Source organism: Macrotis lagotis, chromosome 1 (genome assembly GCF_037893015.1).
Source record: "Macrotis lagotis isolate mMagLag1 chromosome 1, bilby.v1.9.chrom.fasta, whole genome shotgun sequence".
NCBI lineage: Eukaryota > Metazoa > Chordata > Mammalia > Peramelemorphia > Peramelidae > Macrotis > Macrotis lagotis.
Genome location: NC_133658.1, coordinates 898504566 through 898530364, shown reverse-complemented (window position 1 = coordinate 898530364; position 25799 = coordinate 898504566). Strand labels below are relative to the sequence as shown.

Below are 25799 nucleotides of genomic sequence, written 5' to 3'. Positions count from 1 at the left end.
CCCCTTCTCAGGTTGGTGGCAGACAAGCCCTGAATTTGTCAGAATGCACCTGATGACATGTTAATAGCTCCATCTGTCAAAGGGCACCTAACCAGCTCTGACAGACCGGGCCCGGCCAGCGCCTTCTCCCAAGGGGGCAGACTTTTCAGCCTGCTCCCTGCCTGGACAAGTCAGCTGGGAGGGCCCCCCCATGTGCTCTACAGCACAGCCTACAAGAAGCCTCCCTCCCTGCTCAGCCCCCCTTCCAGGGCTGGAGGGGGAGCAGCGATCTGGGGGGAAACCCCCAAATCTGCAGACAGGTCAGTGGAGAACCAGACCAGTGAGGGACCAAAGGCAGAGAGAACCTTCCTAGCTCTCCCAACTCGTGTGTGTGTGTGTGTGTGTGTGTGTGTGTGTGTGTGTGTGTGTGTGTGTGTGTGACAGCAGGGAGACAGAGGCAGAAAGACAAAATGAGAGACAAAGAAAGAGGCAGAGAGAGAGACAAAGACTTAGAGACAGACCACAAGATAGACAGAGATCGAGACACAGAGACACACAGAGAGGAGTCATCCAAGGGCTCATTAGGAACTCGTCCTGTCATCCTGAAGAGTGCTAGATTGCAGGCACAAGACCCGAGTGCGAATGCTGCCTCTGCATGTATACTGCTGGTGTGAGCATGGGCTAGTCTCTGGATCTCAACTTCCTGTTCTGTAAAAATGAGAAGACTGGACTCAGTGATGTGTAAGGTCGCTTCCAGACTTCAGTCTCTGGTCCTCCGATGAGCCAGGCGCCGTGTGCTTACCACCAGCCTGTGATTTCGGAGGCTGGCACCTCCTCGTCTCAGAGAGCTGCCTGGGGCCGGACGGGAGCTCAGCCTGGATGAGTCAAAGGCAGAACTTGAACCCAGGGCTTCCCAAGGATGGGATGACCTTCTAGCCTGAAGGAAAAGAGAAAACAATCTCTGCCCTTGGTGGGGGGGGGGGGGGCAGGGGAGGATACAGTATTTAAACAGAGACAGTAGAACTTGAGAAAGGAAAGGGCTCTAATGACAGGGAGACTGAGGTAAGCCCGAGGGAAAGGGACAGCTGGGGAAGCAGCTGGAAAGAACACGACATATAGAAGAGAGGAGCCGCCCCAGAGGACAGAGAGTGGACCTGGGGGCTGAGTGGGGAGTCAATCTTCATTTGGTGTAAGATGGAGAGCACCAGACACACACACACACACACACACACACACACACACTCACTCACACACAAACACATACACAAAATCACACACAATCATATCACAAACACATTCAATCATAATCACACTCACACTCACTCTCATAATCACACACACACACTCTCAATCATAATCACACACAATTACAATCACACACACTCACACAATCATATCACACTCACACATTCACACTCTCAATCATAATCACACACAATTACAATCACACACACTCTCACAAACACAAACACACTCACACTCTCACAATCATAATCACACATCCAGACCAGGGGGTGGGGGCAGGTGGGGGCTAATGCCTAATCTACATGGAAGATTTGGGGGGGGGGAGTCCAAAGAAAGCCAAAGCTCCCACCACCGACCTCAGTACCCTTGGCCTTCCCTATCAGGAGAGGAAAGGCATAGGTGCCCCCCCCAGAAAGAATTCTGCAGACCCAGAGGTGCTGGGGGTAGGGAGAGAAAGCAGCCTGGCCCCCACTCCTCTCCAACCTTCAGGAAAATTTCCCCACCTAGATGCAAGCTTTCCTGCCCCCCACCCCCAGCCCAGGGAGCCCCACCACAAGCCACAAGACAGAGGAAGGTCGTGGGGAGGTCTCCTGACTCCAGTTGCCTCCAGGCGGCCCCCTGGAAGCAAGTTGGGATGTGCCCCATAATCCCTTCTCCCTGGCTGCGGCCCCCAGCCCCAGCCTAGCATCTCTCCATCACTGGAGGACCGAGGCCCAACGTGGGGGCCCTCTGTGGGCTCACAGCACCACCCTGTGGCCACAGTGATGCTTTGCCATTCAGGTTGTTGGGGTTTCACCTTCATGGGGGGGGGGGGTCAGCTGGAAGTGAAATAGAGGAATTTCTCCCTCTCCCTCAGTGGACAGAGCCCTGGACTCAGCAATCTAAAGGGTAAACTGGGTTCCACTGGACTGAACGGGGCAGCTGGGGGTGGGTAGAGCACAGAGTCAGGATTCGAGTTGAAATCCATTTACTAGTTGTGAGACCGTGGACAAGTCACTTAACCTGAATTACCTTCCTCACCCCCAAAAGGGGGCTTATATATAAACCAGTAAGCCAGTATGAACCCAGTGGTCCAGTTTCAGACCAGCTTATTTAGGAGGGGAGGTCCAGCCAGACTCCTGAGAGGGGGGTCTCTTCTTGAGTCAGAAGTCCTGAGGTCAGCCCCTCAGAAGCTTCTCAAGTGTTCACAGTGAGTAGCGGAAGCAATACTCATGGGAGTGGGGAGGCTACCTTGAGGTGGACACACTGCCCAGTCTGCCCCTGCACAGATGGCATTGTCCATCCATCCCCAACACACTGCCACATGCCATGAGGGCCTCCCAAAGGGAGAAAAGACCCTCTAGGGCCCATCCCTGGGATATCCCCACCCCACTCTGCTGCATGAACTCTGGATAAGCATGTGTTCATCCTCTGGATAAACACAGAGGAAATGGTGGTGTGGACAGAGATGTAGAAAGATCTGAAGTCAAATGCTATGCCAAACACAAATCTCTGTGACCCTAGGTAAGTCACCTGATCCCAAGTCCCAGGACTGTGGGGAGGATCAGAGGAGTAAACTCTTTGTAAGGTGCCAGTCTAACCCTGTGACTTCCTATGAGTAAGATCGGCATGGAGGCAGAGAATTTAATAGGACTTCACTTTCTGATGGGCACTGGGAACATAAAAGCACCCCCACTCCCCCAAATAATTAAAATTTTTCCTGCCCTCCAGCAGCTTCCATTCTAAGGTGAGGGTCAACACAGGAGAAGCATGACGCTGAAGTCCTGGGCCTCAGCACCTCACCCCGGGAGGGAGCGGGAGATCTGGCCAGAGGGAAAAGGACGTTCCAAGATAAGGAGGCCCCGAGAAGAGGATGCCCCTGGTCCAGGGGGTTAGCTTTCTGTAACTCTTCTTGCTCATGATTTTTCTAAATAAGCTAATCAAGGAGACTGGAGCCACCCTCAGGGTCACCCCTAGAGGCCTGGGAGGGAAGAGTCAGGAAACCTAGGAGCTTGAGGATTATAGGACCCTCAGTGGTCACTTAATCCCATTCCATCATTTGACCTGAGTATGAAGCAAATGGTCCAGGGTGTTGCTCCAGGTCAGACCTCAGAGGCCATCTATCCAAAGTCCACCTAACAGGAACACCAGACACTCCACACACCCCCACCAGTTCCCACAGAGGCAGGGCTGGTCACTCCCCTGCTGCAGCAGCTCCATGCACTTCTGGATTGTTTCTCCTAATAAGGAGGGACTGCAGTCAATGAGGGACTAATGAGGAGGGGTTCCTAAAGATGAGCCCAGGCTTTCCATGATAGACACCTAGAGACACCCCACCCCTAGAGCCCAGAAAACTGTAGCTCCAAGTTGAAAAGTCACAAGGTCCCCAAGGACATAAAAATAAGAGCAGGGATCTGAACGCACCATCTCTTAGAAGCTATGTGATCCAGAAAAGTCCTTCAACCTCTCCGGGCCTAAGTTCCCTCATCTGGGAAGTGAGGGAGCTGCAGCCATGATTTCTATCACCTTGCTGTTCAGTTGTTTTCAGTCTTGTCCAACTCTCTGAGGCCCCATGTGGCGTTTTCTTGGCAAAGATGACAGGAGAGGTTTGCCACTTCCTCCTCTAGCTCATTTCACAGATGAGTAAATTGAGACAGAGGGAAGTGACTTGCCCAGGGTCACACAGCAAGGATATGTTTGAGATCAGGTTTTAGAAGGCTCTGAGGTTTCTATTAGGTTTCCTGTGTGTCAGACCATTGCTGCTTCCAAGAACCCTGACCACTGAGCCAGCTGTTCCCAATGGGAGCCCAGAGTTCCACCTCTTGGGAGATAGTAACACTTGGGAGATGCATCCCAGGCCTTAGGAAGCCCTTTAAGGGCACAGTCCTGGGATCTCTAAAAGGGAATGTGTGCCATCTTCCTTCAATTGGCTCAAACCCAAATCTTGAAGAAAAAGTGGAGAATGATGAAGACCTGGATTCAAATCCCCACCTCTAACACTTCCTAGCTATATGATCACAAGCGGGACATCGTTTCATTTGTGAAAGAGGCAAGAGTATTTGCAAGCTCAGGGAACTTATGCAGTTGAAAATTGTCCTTTGTTCTCAAAGAGAACCATAGCAACATCACTATTTTAGAGACAAACAACTGTTTCTGACTATAGCCAAAGAAAAGGAAAGAGTAGGGAGGTAGGGAGGGAAGGAGGAAAAGGAGGGAGAAAGGGAAGGAATAAGGGAGGAAAGGAGGGAGAGAGGAAGAGAGGGAGGAAAGGAGGGAGGGAGGGAAGAAAGGAGAAAGGAAAGCAGGAAGAAAAGGAGAGAAGGGAGGCACTGTGAGTTAAGAATTTTATGATGATTCTCTCATTTGATCCTCACCCTGGAAAATGGGCGCTATTAGTAATGGTCATTTTATAGATGAAGTTAGGCTAAGTGACACAGGTGTACGTGCCTAGGGTTGGATTTGAATTCAGGTCTTTTAGTTTTATTTAAGGCAATGGGGTTAAGTGACTTGCCCGAAGTCACATAGCTAGGTAATTAAGTGTCTGAGGTCGGATTTGAACACAGGTCCTCCTGACTCCAGGGCCGGTGCTCTATCCACTGTGCCACCTAGTTGCCCCTTAACTCAGGTCTTGATTGGAGACCAGGGGCTCTACCCACTGCACCCCCTTGTGGTCTCAACAATAAAGTGGATGACAGGAAAGGGGGCAACTAGGCAGGTAGGTGGCACAGTGAATAGAGCATTGGCCCTGGAGTCAGGAGGACTTGAGTTCAAATCTGACCTCACTTATTACTTAACTATGTGACCTTGGGCAAGTCACTTAACCCCACTGCCTTGCAAAAACCAAAAAAGAAAAAGTTATGAAAGGAGTCCAGTAGAACTGGGTTTGGCACACATCACTTTGCCAATCAGAACTCAGGGCCTCCACATTCAACTTGAGGCCCCCAAAACTGCTGACTGTAGCTCCAATCAATTTATGTAATGGAGAGATGTTTAACAAGTAAATAGAAAAGCCATCTGAGCACATGTTCCTTTTCCAGGTTTATGCAGTCACAGTCCTGAAGACTAGAGTTGGCTGAAGTGGTAGCCTGCACTAGAGAGAGCTTCCTCCCCCCACAGTCCCTTGACTTTGGAAGTCTGGTCAGACGAGCACAATGATGGAACATCCCCATAAGACAGTGCACTGGTGACAGGAGGGGACTCGCAGCTTCCCCAGTGCAGATGGCAGCTTCTCTATAAACAATGAAATAAAGATGATTAGGGCCCAGGCTGTAGGATCCAGTGTGACAGAGTGGATGGTGGAGATCTAGAGCTGAGGGCAGATGCGGTTCTGATCTCAGCTTGGATCTTGGGCAGGTCACTTAGAAGATCTAAAAGCTGTTGCTGCAGTCATAAAAGGGGTAGGGAGTGGAGGTGGGGGACCTCTGAGGCCTTTGGAAACATTTTGTGGTTTGACCCTGGACTCTGGTAGATAATCTGGGCCCCAGTAATCCAAGGAGGGCCGGTGGATGGATCTGGCAGGATCCCAAGGCACCCCCACTTATGGGATGGCAGAGCATGGATCTGGGAGAGAATGCCCAGGCTGGATTCTCCAAGAGAGGGTACGCTGGGGTGGAGCTCTCGTAGAAATGGGTGATGCAGGTCGGACACCACAGTATGCACTCACCAGCACTTGAATTCTAATGTGACTCTTCATATCCAGAGAAGCCCATTAAAGATCTGTTCCCTTACAGCCACACACCAAGAGCTGGACATTAGGATTCCTTTCAATTCCTTTGCCACACAATCAACCAATGAACATTCATCAATGTCTCCTATGCTCCAGGACCTGAGTAAGCACTGGGAAAACCCGGGAAGGCAATTTTTTTCCAGGGAAACTACTAAAGAGCAGCCTCGGAGAAGGACCAACCCAAGGGTATAAAGGAATCGAATCCAAGCTTCCCAACGAGTCTGGGGCAATAAACTTCTGTCTCTGGAGTGCCTGGAGCCCCAGGAAGCATGGCGCTGGATGAGCACAAAGCCATATTCTTTTGGTCACAGACTGGAGGCAGCTGAAGTTCATTCACTCTGGGCCACCCTACATCCTTCCTTTGGGTCTCCTGCTTGGTAGCTGTGGAAGCTTTTCAGTTCAGAGACAATAGGAGAGCCTAATAACCACAGCTTTTCCTTAATAGGCTATTATAAAAATTCCAATCCTTTGGAGCAAAAGCTTTCAGTAATTATGTTGCCCTGTGGTCAAGTTCTCTTCCAATTTCTGGGTCAAATGTCCAGCCTGCCTTGGAAATGCAAGCAGTGAAAAGACATGCTTTCACATAGCCTGCACTATAACATTCAGGGTCCTGGTCACTGGGGAGTCAAGGGGCTTTTGGTGTGACCCTTGTCTCCTTTTCACTTTGGAAAGAGACTGCCAGCAAAATCAGACACACAACCATGGAACACAACAGGAAGCATAACTAATATGGTGGCTAACAGAGGCCTGGTGGCCATGGGAGAGGGTAGAGAAAAGCCAGGAAGTTACCCAGCCCACAGGCAAGTGCAAACATTAATAAAGATATCAAAGAAAAAGCAAGAATCTTTGACAAGAGCCCTAAGACACCTCCACAAGCACATATCCCAGAATCAAGTCTCTGAATATAGCAGCCATTGCTGGGCACAAGAATTGAGGGATGGGCAGAAATGTTCAGGAATGGGGCGTTAGGTGGTGCAGTGGATAAAGCACTGACCCTGGAGTCAGGAGGACCCAGAGTTCAAATCTGACCTCAGACACAATAATTGCCTAGCTGTGTGACCTTGGGCAAGTCCCTTAACCTCTTGCCTTAAATATTTTTTTAAAATGTTCAGGAATTAGGGGTAGAAAACTAAAGAAAAAAGTTTTTTTTAAAAGATTTTTTTTAAAAAAGATTTTATTAAACTGTGCCAGTGTCATGTGTCCTGCCTTCAAGGTGCTTCCACTCCAAAGGGCTTGCCAATACATAAGGGTAGTGGTGGTGAGGGAGGGGTTCTTTTAATTTGTGAAGTCATAGGGATGAGTGGGTCATAGGGCAATTAATTCAGGGAATCATGTTTATTTGAGTAGTGCTCATTAAGAGTGACTTGCAAGTAGTAGAAGAGCAGAAATGACCAGAACAACAAGGTGGTCTCAGTCAGGCTAGAAATGCTGAAATTATCATCAATCAGAAGCCCCACCCTTGGTCCTTTAGACCCAAAGAGGAGAGAGATTCAAAGCTGGATCCCTCTGAGCCCAGGACTGAAGACTTCAAGATGACCCTCACCCTCAGGGCTGGACCTGTTTCTTTAGACCTCTGTAAAACACCAAACTCCAATCAGATCTTTATGGATCTAATTATCTCTCTCCATAGACCTAAAATAAAGCACAAGGTCTCTCTATCCCCACCTTAAAAAGTCACTGAACAGGAGCTACATGGAACAAGTGAAAACAGAAACTTGATTACATTTCTTCCACAAAACAATCTTTCCCAGTACTCCACCCTCCATAATTCTTCACTCTCCTTCCAACAGGTCCTGGGTCTATCTGATGGACACCCTTCCTTCCTCCCTCCTTCTCTCTCTCCCATGTCATTTTGTGGCAAGTCCCAATTGTAGATTCTTTCCACCCCCTTCCCTCTGTGGATGCTGGAACACAGGACACTCCACCCCCAGGTCCTGACTTGATTGCCTCATCCCAACCCCATTGCCTCCCTCTGATAGGTGTTAGAATTACCCAAGATACCAATCCCAGTTCTCAATTGGATTCTTTCATTCTAAGGGGCAGTGAATATGCTAGGGATATTCCACTTCCAGATCTTCTCCTGCCCCCCCCCTACTTTCTGACAGGCAGTGAGATTACATAAGAGACCCCAAAACTGAGACCTTCTTTCGGCCCATACTCAGTTTCTACTCCCATCAATAACCACTCCAACCTGAAGAAAGAGATTAGAGACCCAGGGTCATGGCAAGGATAAATCAGAGGAAGAACTGTCAACCTGTCCAGGCCTGAACTGGAATTCCCCCAAACTTGTCCAGCAGACAGACAAGACCTTCCTAAAGAGCCCAAAAGAAAACAAGATAGAGATGCTCTTTGGGGCTAGGCCTCCAGCCGAACTGGCTCATCTCACCTTCAAATATTCCACGTCCACAGACTTGAAGGCCAGGAGGAGGGGAGAGCAGAGAGGGGAGGAGGGAGAGGGGAGAAGCACCAAGAACAAGGGTGCCCACATACATCTGTAAACAGGCGCGTAGCTCACTGTAAGATTTTCCTTCTTTTATTTAAACAGACACTTTACAATGTGGTCACTTCTAATCTGCATAACACAGAGTCTTGGCTATTCCCAGCAATAAGACACAACATTTCATTAAAGAGATTGAGAAAAGAAAAATTAAAACTGTACACCACAGCCCAAAACATGTGATTTTTAAAAATGAACTAAGGCCAAGCAAAGTCAAGTGATTTAAAAGATGGGAAAAACATTTCTGACCATTCCCACAAGGGGTTAAGGAGGTCTAACCCAAACCCTTCTTGGGTTCTAAGGAAATCCAAGATCAAACAAAGGTCAGAACCCCATCGTTTCCATTAGTAGAAAAAGGAAGTTCACTTTGTTGACAATCACTTGGATCACATATGACCTCAGTATTATTGTGGGCAACACTTCAGCCTGGAAGAAGGGATCAATTTCTCCCTGACTTCAGTTTTTAAAAAAGGCCTCAATTCCACAGGCTGGACTCAAGAGGTTCCCTGTCTGTTGGATGAAACCTATTTAGACCTCCCTGTGTATCAGTGGCCGGGCTTTGAGAAATTCCCCAGTGCAATCAGGGACTTTCTCATCTCCTAGGTAACAAAGGGCAGCTGAGAAGGAAGGCACCACTGAGGGGGTGGCAGAGAGCAAGGATTGGAAACAACCATATAATTGTTTTTTAAAAGGTGTTTCAGCATTTCTAAATGAGGCACTCTGAACAGCTATGCCTCTGGTGCTGGGGGGACGGGTCAACTCTATGACCCACATTACAGTGTTATTTTTCACCCCCCCTCCCACCCAAAGTTCTGTGGCTATCAACACATGACTAATTTTGGTCATCTTTTCTCATCTGCTACATCCAACTTACTGAGGCCAAGATAACATGGATCATTCTGTCAACCTGCCTGGAGACAAAGGTGGAGGGATCCTGGAGTCCACCTACAAGCTCACTCCAGTCAAAATGGTCCTGCCCATCTTCAGATTCTAAAATGACAGTACCTCCTGCCTCACTCTGACTCAGTATGGCAAGACACATAACAAAACATCTCGTTCCCCCAAGACCCTGATCAAAACAGAACCAGCTCTAAAACAGTCACTCTTTACACAAGGACAAATCAAGGACATACAAAAGGAGAGATTTAAAAACAAGCCTAAGAAAGTCAAAGGCTTCTATGTCATGGATTCTGTTTCTTGTTTTATGCTCGAGAGAGCCTGTGCCACCCCCTAGAAGATCGTGGGCATCACAATTTCTTCACTATGGTACTGGCCTATCAGCCCCATTGGTCACCTACTGCAGAGAAAACTGGTCCCAGAATGTGGCTGATGAATTAAGTTTTATGGCTCTTTGAAAGAACGTGATGCCTCTTTCCCAGCATCCCCCAGAAGCAGAGACCACACAGCTTGAATGTGCATTTTCAACAGTCTTAGGCAAGTCCGTTCTCAGGGCCACTCACTGAACACAAAGAACAGAGAGTTCTCAGACACCCTGCTGTGGAGCTGCAGACTATGCCAACTCCTACTGGACTTGTCATTCCAGGTGGGAATCTGTCATCCCGTGCAGGGTGACTTGTCACAATTAAACTGCAATGGGCAGAGAAATCTTGGCTCCAGACCAGGTCAAAATATTTGAGTCAAGTCAATTTGCAGCTCGAGAAAGGAAAGGTCTCCAATTTTATTGGAATCCCTTCAGTGAAAAGACTTTGTGCTCAAAAGGGGAAGGCTCTTTCCTTCTCAATCAATCCTGAACTAAGGACCCAGGAACAAAGCAAGAAGTTCTGGGGCCAGCCAGTGGAGATCTGAGGGTCACCTGCTTCAAGGGGAGAGGTTTGCGGAGGCGGGTGATGTGGTTATAGGTGGACTTTGCTGAGGGACTGAAGGAAGAGAGCAGCTCCATAGTGATGGACAAGGCAGCAGAGGCAGGAGATCCTTGTCTGGGCATGAGCTGATCCAGAATTTATCTCCTCTGCCCCTCCCCACCCTGGAGGCGGCCACCACAGCATCTACTGCTTCTCTCCATTACAAGCCCTCCAGGGAAATCTGTGACAAATGCAACACATTCTGAGCAGGCTGTCAGTTTCTCTGCAGATTTATTTAAGTAAACAATGACATCTTGCGATCAGAAAGCAAAACAGAATCTTAATTTCACGTTTTTTGAGAGGGGGAAATTGGTATAGAAGGAAAAAATTTTTCCTAAAAGTCATTTCTTTCTAAGTGAACATAAACACACTAAAAATGCTGAGATAAATCCATGATGGCCCTGGATTAATCTAAAAGTTTGTCACTGGCCAACAGAAGCATCTAACAGTTGACTGGCTACCTGAACCCCTAAGAGTTCGTCCTAAGCCTTATTAAGACAACCATTTTGACAAAAAAACAAAAACCAAAAAACCAATTAGCCACACAAAGCATGGCTGAAGATCAGCCACCAGATGGGGAGCCCCCGGGCCGCCCTCCCAAGGTTTGATACTGGCCACTTCCATCTCCTTCCAGAGCAGAGTCCTTCACCTAAACTAAAAACAGTACATACAACAAGGGCTAGGCATTGAGTGTCGGGGTTTTTTGAACGACCGAATTATGTAAAATGAAAAACATATTTACTTCCAACAGGTCCAACAAAGTGAAAAGGGGCCCGTGCTAAGAGAGCGAGGGTTAAGAGCGCGGCGGCTTCTCCTCCGCAGCACTGAGTTGCTCTATAGCCACAGACACACAGGGAGGTTAAGAAGACAGGAATTCAAGACTCTCACAGATTTCTCAGATCCCAGCTGTGCCCACTCTGGGGTCTGGCTTTGTTTGTGTTTTGTAAAGGCTTCCAAAACTAAACCCCAGGAGCCCAACAGGACCAGACCCAGCTTGTTTGTCATCTGTCCCAGGGTCACACTCTGGTGCCCAGAGTCTCACTCATTTCGCTCCGACCAAGGCCTTGGAATCCTGGCGTGCAGCTCATTCCTGGGCTATGCTTCTCAGGACATACTTGACTGTGTAGGCAAAGGCGGCAAAGCCGACGATGACAAACAGGTTGGCCAAAGCACCTCCCAAGAGTCCATGGTTGCGGTTGGCCTGCTGCAGGCCCACGTGGTTGGGGCCAGCCATCGGCACGTGCCCATTTAGAAGCTGAAGCCCATTCTGACCATGGTGAGTGTCCCCGTCAGGGACCACATCTGGCAACGGGAGGGGCTGAGGGCGGCTACTGAGTTCATCTTGTGCTTTCTGTTTTTGTTTGATCTCCTAGGAAAAGAGTCACAAGCAGAGAAACTCTTCTAAAGACCCCTGAAGAGACATTTTACCAGGAAGAATGTTGTCCCCAATGACATGTACCTTCTATTTCCATAGCCTCCCACCTGCCCAGCCCAGGTCTCCCCTTCAGATTGATCAACCTGGGATAGCCCCGAGCCCCCACTCCAAGCAACACCTTCCCCCTTCCCTCCCCCCCCCTTCAGTTCCTTTGGTGAGCTGTCTTCCTCCGTTAGATTGTAAGCTCCTTGAAGGCAGGCACCTGTCCTCCTACTTTTAGAGTCTGGCACCTAGGAGACATTTAATAAATGTCTATTGGCTTTTCTGACTGTGGATATTTTAAAACAAGCCACCATACAACAATTAAAAAAAATTGAAAGTTTTACTGCTTAGAAGTCACTATTGTCAGGACTTTGGGGCCCATCTCCAAGGTTTTCCCAGGGCCAAGGAGCAGCACCAGATTATGTTTATCCTACAGGTACATCTGCTAAAGGGAACACAGCTCTAGGCAAACCCAGGTAGGCCCAGGCTCCCAAGCATATGATGGCTGCTCCTGGACTTCCTGCTCAGGGCAATCGGGGCTAGGGGGCTCTTTTCACAATTAAGCACCACAAGACACCCCCATTTCCCCCTGGCTCTACCCACTAAAAGGTTTGGGTTTTGTTTTTTTTTTGGTAAGAAGGGAGAATAGATTTCCAAACTTCTCTTTGCTTTTTAAGGAGCACTCACCTCCACCACTTCAGGAAACAGTTCACAAAACACTTTGTCTTTTAAGTTAAATGCCAAACTTTGTGCAGCAAGTTGTCTTTTCTGCCAAGAAAGAAAAACATTAGCTTGAGAACAGAAGCTCACTCCAAGCTAACTTTAAAAATACCTAAAGTTACACCTCACTGCTGGAGAAAACATGGAGATGGGAGGCTCTCACTGACTATGGGGAATTTGTTTACCCACAACTATCTCAACACTCTCCAGCCTCAGGCTTTAAATGCATCCATTTTACTCCTTTACCAATATTAATGTGTTCACATACTGAGCATTTTGGCCCAATGGATTCCCATTCATCAGTGGCAGGAATGAAAGCAGGCACTGTTACCCACAACAGGAAAGAGATAATCTCTCTTCACCAGACAGAAGAGTCCGGCCATCGCTGCTTCCCTAACACACGGACGATCGGTCCAAGGCCAGAGAACAGCATTTCTTAGCTCACTCCAACCCAGCCAGATCTCCTCCAGGAGGCCCAAGTGCTCAACTCCCATCCACTAGCTCATCAGAAGCTGCCAAAGATGAGGGTGACCCGATTTTTAACAACCCACAGAGTAGAGAAGAATAATTATGCTAAGCCAAAGGATAAAGGCCTCAGGGGAGAAATGAGGAGGATCTTCATAGCTAGGGAGCAATGATCACACCCGAAACATAGATGGGGAGCCTTCCCTTAAGGAGAGAAGGGAAAAGATGTCTTGAGTAGGGGTTATCATCTATCTTCATTGGAATGGTGTTGCCCAGGGACAGGGGAATAGAGAGTATGACCTCTGGAATTTTCTCTTGGTACAATGATCTTAACATGGAGGGGGTCTATTTCTCACTCAGTTATCTGGAATCAGTGGCCAGTGGACCCTTCTTTTCACCTAAGGGCACTCCTAGGGTGCCACAAACAGCTAAGAGAATTATCACAGGATTCCCTGGGGATGAGCCAGGACTCTGGCTCTGGTAACACAAAGAAAGCTCTCACAACCTACTCCAACCAGCTGACTTCACTCCAAGGTATTCCCTTTCTGTCATTTTGTGTTCCAGGCAAATGGTTCTTTCTCAGTTCTGTCCTTCTCCAACTCTAGGTCCTTGCATATATTGCTCCTCTGTGCTCCTACCAAAGAAATCTCTGCTTCCAGACCTCCTTCCCCATGGCTCAGGCCTAGCTCAAGCAGCAAATCCTGCAAAGAACTTTTTTCTAACCCACGGTCAGACCCAAGCCTCCAAGGGGAGCTAGGTAATAATGACGCTATGGAGGGGAGTCCTCCAGAGAGTGCAGGTGGTGTCCCGAGTTTGTCGACACATCACCTTCTATGGTTCTAGATTAAATGAAGCTGAGGGAAGGGACTGTCATTGTCCTCAGGTCTAGCACACTGCCATTCACAACCTCCATTTCTATCCATAACAGCCCACAATGGGAGATGTTCCTAAGGACTCACTGTGTAGTCTGAAGTTTCTATGCTGCCCAATGTGGGACCCTTTTCCACCATAAAGCTGAGCAGACCCGTCAAGATTGTTGAGACTGACCAAGCTGGATTCCATGTATCTGGGTGGAAATCAGTGATTGAAAGACATAACCTGCCAAAAGAGGGGGGGAAAGGCACCTATTTATAGAACATACACATGATGTCCCCTGCATGGCTCCCAAAGATAACCGAAGAAACAGGTGGAACAAGGAAAAGATCTTACCTTGTATTACATTTAAATCTTCCATTGGGAGTTATCATATAAATACTAGGAGGTTTAAAAGGAAATTCTCTGGGGAAAATTAGTTTTCCATGATAATAGCCACCTATATTAAAACAGAAGAAAGCCAAAAATAACTCAGGGAAATTTCCTTGTTTTACAAAGACAAACCTGTTGCAAATAAAACATGAAAAAAGAATCATCATTTATGTCTTCACCAAAAACACACTGAGCCCACTGGTCAGGACTTCAATCAAATGACCCAGAAATGTCTTTCACATCTCAAACAAACTCAGGCTAAGTGGTGGCAGGCCTGGGGTCGGGAAGACTTCAGATCAAAGCTACCTTCAGATTCTTCCTAACTGAGTGACCCTGGGCAAGTCACTTCACCTCTGCCTGCCTCTGTTTCCTTGTCAGTAAAGTAAGGATAATAATAGAAGCTGCTTCCTGGCATGTAGTAAACACCCTCTAAATATTAGTTATTATTGTCATTATTATTATTATTATAGCATTCTGGAATCACACCTCCTCAAACCAAACCAGGTTGGGGTAGAGGGGAGATATGTGGCACTGAAACCTAGCCCCCTACAATCCTGGCTGCCCCTAGAGCTTCTCAGACTATTGAGGCCTTTCTTCCCTCCCCATCCTCCCCTACCTCTGGCTCCAGCAGGGCCCCAAGCTCTGTCTAGTCTCCTTCTGTCCCCTCCCCTCTGAACCCTCCTCATCCTCTCCCAGTTCTGATTGCTGAATGAAGATGTATGGGTTCCCTCTAGCCCTTGTTATCTCCTTATGCCCTGAAGCTTTGAACCACCTTCCACATGAACCCACAACAAAACAAGCCTATGCTCCCTGGGAAATTTCTGCCAGTTCTTCTGATTAACTTCTATTAAACATCCCAAAAGAATGCAAACTCTTGGAGGGCAGGCTCTGAAGTGCCCCAAAATGCTCCTCTAACTTAAAGGTGTTCCCAGGGAGCTTGGGGCAGAGTCCACAGTCTCTGGGATTTCAGAGAATTGAAAAGAATTGGCAGAGGTCACAGAGGCTAGGTCATCACCAGAGCAGAATTCCCTCCAAGCATAACTTAGCTCTACTTAAAGACCTCTGGTGAGAGGAAGCCCGCCATCTTCTGAGGCAGCAATGAGATGGCTCTGATTGTCAAGGCATTTTTTTCTAACATTTCCAAAATCTGTGGGCAGTCTTCCAATATGATCTAACCTGCTCACCAAAAAGGCTAGCAGCTTCTGCCTAAGCTTGATCGTGTTGTCTTAAGCTAGTTCAGGAGATTGATTAAGCAACCTCAATCTAAGAAAACATAGTAACAAAGGTTAACTAGAACAAAATACTTTGTAAAACAAGTGAACTCTCCATCCCTGGGTATTCCAAGAGAGGGCTGATGTGAAGAATGCCACTAAAAACTATCTAAATTCCAAATATTTTTAAAAGTTGAATAAAAGTATGTCTAATGAAAAAAACAGAATTTTGAATAAGTATCTTTAGAACTTGGAGATATTAGGAGTCAACGAAAACCTGTATCAAGTTTCCTTAAGCTGCAACCCAAAAGGGGACAATGGTCTTGCCACAGCATCTTGGATCACTTACCTTCATAAGGAGTCATCTCAGGTCCCCGGACAACATAGTGCCTAAAGGAAAGAGAGGACAAACCTCAAGAGTGTGCCCAGTCCAGGCTGTCTAAAGCGATCCTGACAGCCTCCGCATGCTGTGTGCCGGACAGAGCAGGCAAGGGTCAACAGATCTTCCTTCTGATCACAGAAGGTAAATCTGTTTTGGATCTATACCATAAGGGCAAACATTTTCCCAAATGCTAAAAGTGTCCTCCCCAAACCCCCTCATTATAGCACGTTTAAGGGGCAAAGTCTAAGTACCCCAACAATATACTGTTTAATTCAAGCCCTCTCTTTAGTGCTGTTAATTTGGTCTATTCTAAACTGAACAGATTATTTACAGATAAGTCTCTTCAGTCACTCTAAGTCTCTACCAAAGTGCTAATATTTCTATGCCAAATGAAATTATTACATGTAATACATAAATATATATTTCAGATAAAACAATTTAATAAAATTTGGTCTTAGATAACTCACAGTAATAATAAAATCAAGTTCCAATGAGTACTTCAGTCTACAAACTCAATGCATGATGGAAATGCTGAAGTCACTTTTTTTTTTTTTAGGTTTTTGCAAGGCAAATGGGGTTAAGTGGCTTGCCCAAGGCCACACAACTAGGTAATTATTAAGAGTCTGAGACCGGATTTGAACCCAGGTACTCCAGACTCCAAGGGTGGTGCTTTATCCACTACACCACCTAGCCGCCCCTAAAGTCACTTTCAAAGGATACAGTTTGAAAAGATGAAACAAAGTGTGGTCAGAATGTTTCTATTTTCCCCATAATGTAGAAACACCCACATGCTTTCCCATTAGGCTATAACAAACTGGCTAATATATCTCTGCAGTAAACAAAGTCTGAAAAATACTATACCCATCTCTCCCCCATTGGTTCTGTTAAATCAAAATCTGAACAATTAAATGAGGCTTAGTATCATCTGTAAGTAATATAGATGCTTTGGGGGAGAAGAAAAAAATCAATCATCAACTGGTGTGAGAAAGGAGGAAAAAGTCAATTAGAGCAAAAACATGTTATGAAAAAAGGAACAAATTGCCCCTTTGAAGCAAAAGAAGCAAAGACATATTCAACCCTTTAGTAGAACTTGTACAAAATAAGAAGGAACAGACAAAATCATGAGGCTCAGATGTGGGAGGCTTCAGTTGAAAGTCAATTTTTACACACGGTTTTCAACTGAAGACACTATTTTTATGGGCTCCTCTAAAAGAGACTCATTTGAGAAGGCAACAGGGCATGATGGGGAAAGGAGTCACAGCTTGGCCACCCTAAGCTGTATGACTGCAATAGAGGGCTATTAGATATCTAAACTGCCCATTTACTCATCTATGGTGTGGAGGATCAGTATCCTATGATTCTCCCTTGTTTCTGTCTCCTCCACGGGAAAATCAGAACAAAAAAAAAAGGACTGACCAAGAATACCATGAGCAGTAACAAAGACACTTCTTTCAAAGTGAAAAATCCTAATAATCATTCTGAATATTTTTCCTTCTATATTTCTGCCTTGCATCAACAATCTAAAATTTGCTATTTCTACAAAGATAAGGATTGATACTGAGGGGGTCTTATGGTAGAAGACCATGATTTCAGAGTATCTCATAAAATTATCTGTTGTGCACTCACACACACTCATGCACATGGCATATCCGGATACAATTACCTACTAGTGTTTTTTAGATAGTAAAAGGAAAAAAAGAAGACAATGGCAACAAAAGCCATGCAAGTTCAGCCTTCTTGAGTCCCCTAAATTTTTCAATTCTGATGAAAGTAACCAATCTGAAACCTTACCATTCCAGAATATTTGAGGGGAGGGGTTCAGCACAGATATAAGGCACTGGGTCTTTTTTAATTCGAAGGTAGTCTTGTTTAAGCCTCTGGGTTGCTGTGGTCGGTGCTCTCTTATTACTGTTGTTGCTCATCTATGAAAAAAACAAACATGAATTATGTACAAGCATCAAATCTCATTAGCAGGTCATCTGTTACCAATATTTCCTTTCCTATGACCATTACTGTCACAAATTCATTCGCTGAGGCTCCCCTGCCCATTCCCTTCACACACTTCACTGGCACCATCACCTCCCAGATGTCCTGCACTGTAGACACTTCTCTTTCATTGCTTCCTTTTGTGTCTCATCAGTCATAAACTCCTACTCTTTTTTCCTCCAAAGTGCCTCCTCAGTTTCTGACATGGACACAATGCACTTCCTCATCCTCTCACACTCTAACAACAAGAGTAACCTAATTGCTCTCCTTCTTCCAGGTTCTCCTGGAGATCCAAGCCCTTTTCCCCTGGTTAATCCTCCTAAAGTACTAATTCCATCAAGTCATTTCTTAAGCAAAAATGTCCCATAGCTCCCCAGGTTGCATGCCTGCTCAACAATGTTCCTAAAACATTTCAGTGACCTACTCTGTCTTCCTCTGCCCTCCATTCCCAGCTCAACCTGTCAAAAACTTAAATCACCTTTCTACCAACCAATAGTTCCTCCATGGCTTTCCAGTTTTTGATAGCACTACATTCTCCCAATCATTTGCTGAGGTCAAATCTCCCAAATCAAAAATAGTCCCTCCAGGTGCTTACCATAAAAACAAATAAGTAAATACAAAGTAATATTTGGGAGGGAGTCCTAAGTAATAGGAGGATCAAAAAAGGCTATGTAGAAGATCTGATACTCCCAATCCTGTAAGATTATCTCTCTATCAAAGTGAAGGATGGAAGACAAAGGTGATGTGGCATAGTAAAAACGATACTGAACTACAAGTTAGGAGATCTGGAGCACCGATTCCCTGTAGGTCTCACCAAATCCTGGGGGGGGAAATGTTTTATCCTCCAAAATACCTCTGGCTGCTTTTCTTCCCATTGCCATTGACCCTAGTTCAGGCTCTTGTTACTTTGACCTGAAAGACTGTAAGTAACCTCCTACCTAATGTCTCCTGACCTCCAGTCCTTCCATTTTAATGCAACTTATAGGAAATTAGTGACATGAAGCTTCTGGATGCAGAGTTCTGATCCAAGGCCTTCTCTGGCTCAAAAACATTCAATGGCTCCCTGATGGATATCCACTCCTGGAATCTGACTTTCAAAACTCCTAAATTGTACTCAGACTGACTTTTCTAGCCCTTCTCCATCACAGAACCCATAACTTCAGCGAATCATGACTATTCACCATTCTTCAACTCCCTGGTCCTTCTCCATCTCTGTGCTTCTGCTCAGGTTAGATCTTCTAGGCCTTCTGGGTTAAAATCCTGCCCACCCTCCTTGAGCCAGCTCCTTACAAAAGTTTTCCCTGCTGTAGAAGGGATCCTTCCCTCCTTGCATTCTCTCATCTCTATTACACACTTATCACCTATCTAATCACCTGTGTTATGATTCTGCTTAACTTCTCTCTCAGTCTCCTGGAGGGCTCAACCTTTTATAGTAACTAGCACCTTAAAGTACTAAATACTCATTTAATTAGGTATCAGACTTCTCAACACATTCAGTGATCTTTAACTCTGAATCTTCAAAGAGATGAGTTTACTTCCTTATTTATTTTTACCTTCAAGGTTGGAAACCAAAAGAATATGGGATCAGGCCCTGGCTCTACCAGATTCCTTATCTTATCTAGGAGAAATTGTTTTTCCTCTCGGGGACTCAGTTTTCTCATCTTTAAAATGAAGTCAAGGATCTCCCAGCTTCCTTTTATTTCTTTGATGCAAGGATTCTTAAAGTAGCAGGCCTCCAATAAGGAATCAAAAGAAAGCTGAAAGAAGCCACTGGGTTAATTCTATGTCACTAGGTCTGCTTCCAGTCTTTCCCCTGCCCAGGAGGGCACAGCATCTCCAACTAGACCACTCTGTGGTCATCATATTTCAAGGAATGACTTCAGATCAGAATATTGTTGAGTGGCAGTAGAAGAAGCTGGCTGCATCTACCATGTCACTTAGCAGTCAAAATGGATTGGGTAGCTCATGCGATATCAACACTGGCAACACCTGTTTGAGCCTCTTGAAGAAGACTGCTAAGGTTACAATTATAGTAGGTCTGGAAAAGAGAATCTATTCCCTTCTACCAGAATACTGACATATACCCTAGAAATGAAAGCAGCAGCCTGTCACACAAACAAAAGTGAAAACTGGATAAGAAAAAGGTCATTCTGTCATCAATCTTTAAAACTGGTTTCTAGTACTCTGAATTGCATGCTTAATTTTCAAAAGATGTTGAAAGTGAACTGACATCAACACAAACCAAATCCAACTACACTCCTTTTGGCTATTCTATGAACAAACAAACCAAGGGCACAATGTGACCTTCAGCAGTACAATCTGTTCAATCTGAAATATAGTCAATCCATTAAAAAACTCAAATATAAACAATATCATGCATGTATATGGGCACATATGTGTTTATATGTTTATGTGAGTATGGCTGCCTGTGTGTGTGTGTGTGTGTGTGTGTGTGTGTGTGTGTATAAAATTATATCCCCTAACAACTTCATTTCTCTTTCTACAAGTCAAATTTTTCATTTCATTTCTTACAGGACATCTAGCCTAGGGTCATTTTAGGGAAGGAGTTTGACTTTTCAAAATCATTCTGTCCAAGTATCAAGCTCTCTGAGCTGTCTAGACAAAACTAAAGGCACTAGAAAGAAAAATGAATATATGTACTGACCCATGCTGCCTTAAGACAGGACTCCCTGAAGACAAAGATCATTCAGAGTATGTGTAGGAGTGTGGGTGCATGCCACAAGGTTGTTAGGTAGAAAACCAGAAGAGAAATCATTGGAACTTCTAGAAACTCAAGAAAAATAGTATAAATGTCCAGCTCCCAGGGTATTGTCTCTCAAATCTCAAATATTAAGTTTATCAAATTAAACCAAATAAATTGGCTCTATGTACCTGACTACAAAGTGCAGCCTGGTTAAACTCAAGGAGATTCATGACTAGAAAGTTAACCTTAGCAACAACAAACATATCCTTCTCAGGCAATAAGGGAAAAAAAGGCTTGCGACTGGTATCAACTGAGGTAAGTTCTCAAGTCAACGATATATACAGTCCCTTGAAATATTAAAAGCAATTATGGGGGCGGCTAGGTGGTGTAGTGGATAAAGCACCAGCCCTGGAGTTAGGAGTACCTGGGTTCAAATCCGGTCTCAGACACTTAATAATTACCTAGCTGTGTGGCCTTGGGCAAGCCACTTAACCCCATTTGCCTTGCAAAAATCCTTAAAAAAAAAAAAAGCAATTATGTGTACATATGTAGGTATAACTATATACGAATACAGATACAGATCTCACATATATAAATATATATCATATACTTAAATCTATATTCAAGACTTTTCTCAAGTCTCAAATAGAATGACAAAACTAATCTATGAACAAACATTTAAGCCTTTACTATGTGTGAGAGACTGCTACAGGCTCAGAGTACCAAAAAAGGCACACATAAGTGAAAAAGGCAAATAACTAGGTATATAAACGATGTAAATGAAAGTAATCTGAAAGCATTGGAGGGAGAAGGGGAAACTTCAAGAAAGGACTCCCACACTGAACTGGGTCTTAAAAAAGCCAAAGCATTTCAAGTATTCCAAGGACAACTGATGCAAAGGCAGCAAAGGGAGATGAAACATGACTGGGAAGGAAGTGCCAGGTCAATATGGTTGACTAACAGAATACTTGAAGGGGAAGAGGACTGAAGAAGGCTGGAAAGGTTAAGAAGGGGCCATGGGACATATATATATCTGTGTGTAGCTGAGAAGAGGGTCACGATGGGCTTTAATACCAAACAAAAGACTTGATGTTCTGCTTAATCCTGGAAGTAACAAAGTCCCTGGGTTGACATGGCCAGATGTAGGCTATGGTCACCTCTGCAGCTGAGTGGGAAAAAACTGGAAGTGATTTCAACAGCCCAAGTGAGGGAGTGAAGTGTCTGAACCAGGGTTGGGGCTAGATGAGTGGAGAGAGGGCATGTGAAGGTGGAAATGACAAGACTGAGCAACAGACTGGATATGTGAGAGGGATAAGTCAATGAGGACACTGAGGGTCCTGTGTAGTCGATCCTGTTCCTGCCAGTAACAGGAAAGTTTAGGAAGATGAGTTCCATTTTGGACATGCTGAGCTTGAGATGCCCCAAAATCATCGAGTTCAAGATGTCCCAGAAAGAGTTTGCTATGACTAACTCAAACAGTGCCTGAGGTTGAATATATAGACTGAAGAATACCTGCAGAGATACTCTTTGGACATGTAGGAGCTGAGATGCCCAAGCAAGATAACAACTACTGAACTGTATCAAGCTTTGCCCCTAAAATGAGGTTTCTCAAAGTTAGATGGGGAGGGATGGAGGGTGTAGGAAAGGTGGAATGCAGCCTACATAAGAATCAATACATGCAAATAGCAGGTATACGCAAATAGAGGTCAGACAGACCAGCACAGTCCAATCCCTTCATTTCCTGTCATGAAACAATGAAGGCACAGAAAGTCCTGCAACCAGACAGTGGCACAACTGGGACGATAAAACACAGACCTCCTATCTATGGACCCTATGCTCACTTCACTATCAGACTGTTATCAGGGAAAATGGTTTCAGGAAACCAAAGTCATAAGTAATATTTTAATAATCACGATTTCTACAGCACAGTCCTCTTTTGTGTTCTTTAGGCAAACATGAAAGTTCATCTGGCTTCCCTGAGGGATGTGGATGACTTGAGAGCTTCAGGGTCATGCACATACAGGACTAATGTAAACAAAAGTCCCTAAATGCTCAGGAGGCTGGTGGGAAGAGCCTGCATTTTAGTCCCAAGGCTAGCTTGTTCTCTCAGGTCTGTCCTTCACCCTTGAAATTAGAGTCAAATTGATGGTCTATCAGATCCATTCTGGTTCTAAGTCTCATGGCCCTGTCATCCATCTAGGAAATCCATCCCACAAGAAATAGGCTACTAGGTCTGGACCATTGTGAAGGCTCCTGTCATACTAAACATGTGATTCCATCCACTTTATTAAAGACACACATCCCTCTGAAAGTCTGTCAAACATGCTTATCTTAACAGCAATCTGCTGTCACTGCCATGATCTGTGCAGGAGTCTCTCCTAAGTTCTTGGCGGGGGCAGGTCTTTATTCCTCCCTTATATCCAGAGGTGACCCCAAAGTCTGAGTGCAGTGTTAAGGCCCTCTGCCCTCACAACAGGACCCACTGAGAAACAACAGTAGAATCCACAAACCAGACCCTGAAGTCATCCCCATTCACCCTTCTCTGAGACTCTCTGAAAGCCAAGAAGTTTTGAGATTATGTTTTCACAGCAACTAAGAGGGAATCCACAAGGGCAAGGACCAGATGAGCTGCCAAGGGAGTGAACCAGGCTGAGAAAGGAGCTGTCACAGGTGCTGGGCTGACAGTGTTTTAGGAAGCCCTGGTGGGGGGGAGATGGAAAGGAGGCTCAAGGAGATGGAAGAAGAGTGAAAAACAAAGAATCCTCAGTAGCTGCTGGGACAGGTCATAGCCCACACACTTCTGGATTTGTTAAATCTGGGGTTCTGCTTCTTACTATCTGTGAAAGGCTCCTACCTTGGGCAAGTCCTTTCCTCTCTAGGTCTTAGTTTCTTATGCAAAATAAAGAGACTGGACCAGCTGATTCCATTCCATTCAACTCAGAGAATAACCACCTCCTTGGGGTCCAGTGAAAAGAGGAGTGGAGTCAGATTCAGAGGATCTGAGTTCTAATGGGTCTCTGCCAGTCAGTACTTTTGGGCTTCTAGGTTCATCCCATCCCTTCTTGGCCTCCACTTCCTCACTTCCCAAGTGCCTTCCAACTCTTTATCTACAATTCTCTGGGCTAAGCTCTGGGACGCTCCAAAATCTCAGCCAAGGACGGTTGTTCTCAGATGGGGTTAGTGGCCTTAGAAAGATCCTTAATAGCCTTTGGGGGGGGGGGGGTAGTGAGACCAAAACCATTTTCAAAATAATCTTGAGACATTCTTCCCTTATTAAGATACCTCTCACTTTTCCAATTACATTATCTGCTTCAAGCTGGATTGTCCTCCTGTTCTTCAAATCAAAACAACCACTTGAATTCAGAAAGAGATGGGCGAATCCAACTGTTTCCTACCAGGCCAGACATTGAAGAGAGTTGTAAACTTCTCACCAAACGTTTTTGTCTGGGAAAACTTATTTTTCACAACTTTTTAAACACAGAATGTATTCCTTTTTAAATGAAGTTACACATTTGAAAATATGGACAGCTAGAACCCACATAAACCAAAGCCTTTTAAGGTCCTCGACTTTTGGTCGTTAAGAACCGCTTGGTGAGCAGCCAATCCCCAGGCCCGGTTGGGCCACCCGAGAGATGAAGACCACTTTCTCGAAGTCAACCGCAGACTCTGCTCGCTTACTAGCTCTGGTCCATGAGTACATCACTGCCCCTCAGGGTCTTAAGCAGAAAAATGAGAACTCCTCACCTCTGTCCCTTACTCCTCATCTGCCCTTGGTTAAGTCATTCGGTTCAACCAAGAAAGCCCAGGCTCAGAGGGGACAGACCATGCTGCACATCTCTGGCTATCCTGATCTGCAAAGTGAGAGGGGGGATGGCACGGCCCGAGCCTTGCGGCTGCTCTGGGGGTCTCTGGCTTGTCTGTGGCCCGGGCGCAGCGGGGGCCCTGCGGGCGCTCCGGGGGCCGCTGACGGGAGGGACCCGGGGCGGTGATGAGGTCAGACGGGGCTGCGCCGCCCCCCGGCCTGGTCCGTGTCTCCCGGGGGCCCGGGCCGGGCCGGGGGCGCCGCTGTCGCGGAGGCCCGGGGGACCCTGCGAGCCGGCCTTCGGCGGTTGGGGAGGCGGAGGCCCGGGCCCCCGACTTACCCAGCGCCGGGCCGCGGGGACGCTGCGGGAGCGGGACTGGGGGAGCCCGGGCGCCCGCTTCGGGCCTGGCAGCGGCGTCAGCCCGGGGCCTCGGGGCCCGCCTGCGGCGCTGGGGAGGGGAGCGTGACCCCGCCGATTGTTACCGCGGCCCCGCCCGCCCCGCCCGGCCCGCTCACCTCTCCCGCCGCCGCCGGGGTCGCTCCCGGGGCCGCCGCCGCCGCCGCCGCGCTAGGCCCGGGCCCGGGCTCGCTCCGCCCCGGGAAGGCGAAGCAACAAGGGCGGGCGGGCGGTGGAGCCGAGCCGAGGCGGAGCCGAGGCCGGGCCGGGCCGGGGAGCCGCCGCCGCCGTCCGGGAGCGGGCCCGTCACACCCTCAGTCGCCGCCGCCGCCGCCGCTCCGGCTTCCAAGATGGCCGCCCTCCGGCCGAGCCGGGAGCCACTTCCGCTTCCGGGGACGAACGGGGCGCCTCCCCTCATCCCTGCCCTCGCGGCCTCCCCGACGCTCTAGGCCGCGCGCGCCCGGGACGCCGTCGTCTCGCTGCTCCCGCGGGGGGCGGAGCCTGGGCGGGGGCGGGGCGAGAGGCGGCCGCGGCGCAGGCGCGCAGGGTCCTGGCCATGGGGAGCCCGTCCGCGCCCGCAACCGCTCAGTCCCGCTCAGTCCCCGGCTGTTCAGCCGAGCCATCCTGGGCACTTGGGGGTCCTGAGCAGCTCACATGGGGGTGGGGGAGGAAGGGAGGGGCGCATGCAGACCCCCATGTTGGTGGGTTTGGTTTCCATGCGAGAAGAGACCGAACTCCCTTCGTGATGCTGAGGCTGAGAGCGCTGGCTTTGAAGACAGGAGGACTTGACCTTGGACAAGTCACCTCACCCTGACTGTCATCCTGATCCAGATCTGGCCTCCGGACCCAGATGGCTCTGGAGGGGGAAGCGAGGCTGGTGACAGCACAGCCCCCCCCAAAAAAAAAATTTAATTCACCTGCTTGTCGTGGCATCACCTCCCTGATGTCAAAGTCTTCTTTGAGAACAAAGGACAAACACCACTAGTTGTGTGACCTTGGGCAAATCGCTTTACCCTGATTGCCTCCTGTCCAGGACCATCTCCCTCCAGTCGTCCTGATTCCTATCTGGCCACAGGACCCAGAGGGCTCTGGAGGAGAAAGTGAGACTGGGGATTGAACACCGCTCCCCCTCACTCCAATCCAACTCATGTGTACATCACCTCACTGATGTCATAGTCTTCC

The 25799-nt window shown here is 47.1% G+C and overlaps 1 protein-coding gene across 5 annotated transcripts; it reads right to left on the bottom strand.

Moving 5' to 3' along the window:
- Positions 1-8446: 8446 nt before the first annotated feature.
- Positions 8447-24827, bottom strand: UBE2J2 (ubiquitin conjugating enzyme E2 J2). Of its 5 annotated transcripts, XM_074218769.1 has the most exons (9): positions 24561-24647; positions 24163-24269; positions 20380-20498; positions 17520-17650; positions 15696-15736; positions 14100-14202; positions 13850-13988; positions 12393-12473; positions 8447-11657 (listed from the first exon to the last, which is right to left on the bottom strand). In XM_074218769.1, exons 3-9 carry the CDS (start codon positions 20419-20421, stop codon positions 11373-11375), a joined length of 822 nt encoding a protein of 273 aa, XP_074074870.1. In that variant the 5' UTR covers positions 20422-20498; positions 24163-24269; positions 24561-24647; the 3' UTR covers positions 8447-11372. The 5 variants fall into 5 exon arrangements, with proteins under 5 accessions (XP_074074870.1, XP_074074872.1, XP_074074873.1 ...); XM_074218771.1 differs by lacking the exons at positions 20380-20498; positions 24163-24269; positions 24561-24647 and adding an exon at positions 24737-24827; XM_074218772.1 differs by lacking the exons at positions 20380-20498; positions 24163-24269 and having other exon boundaries at positions 24561-24663.
- Positions 24828-25799: the final 972 nt, after the last annotated feature.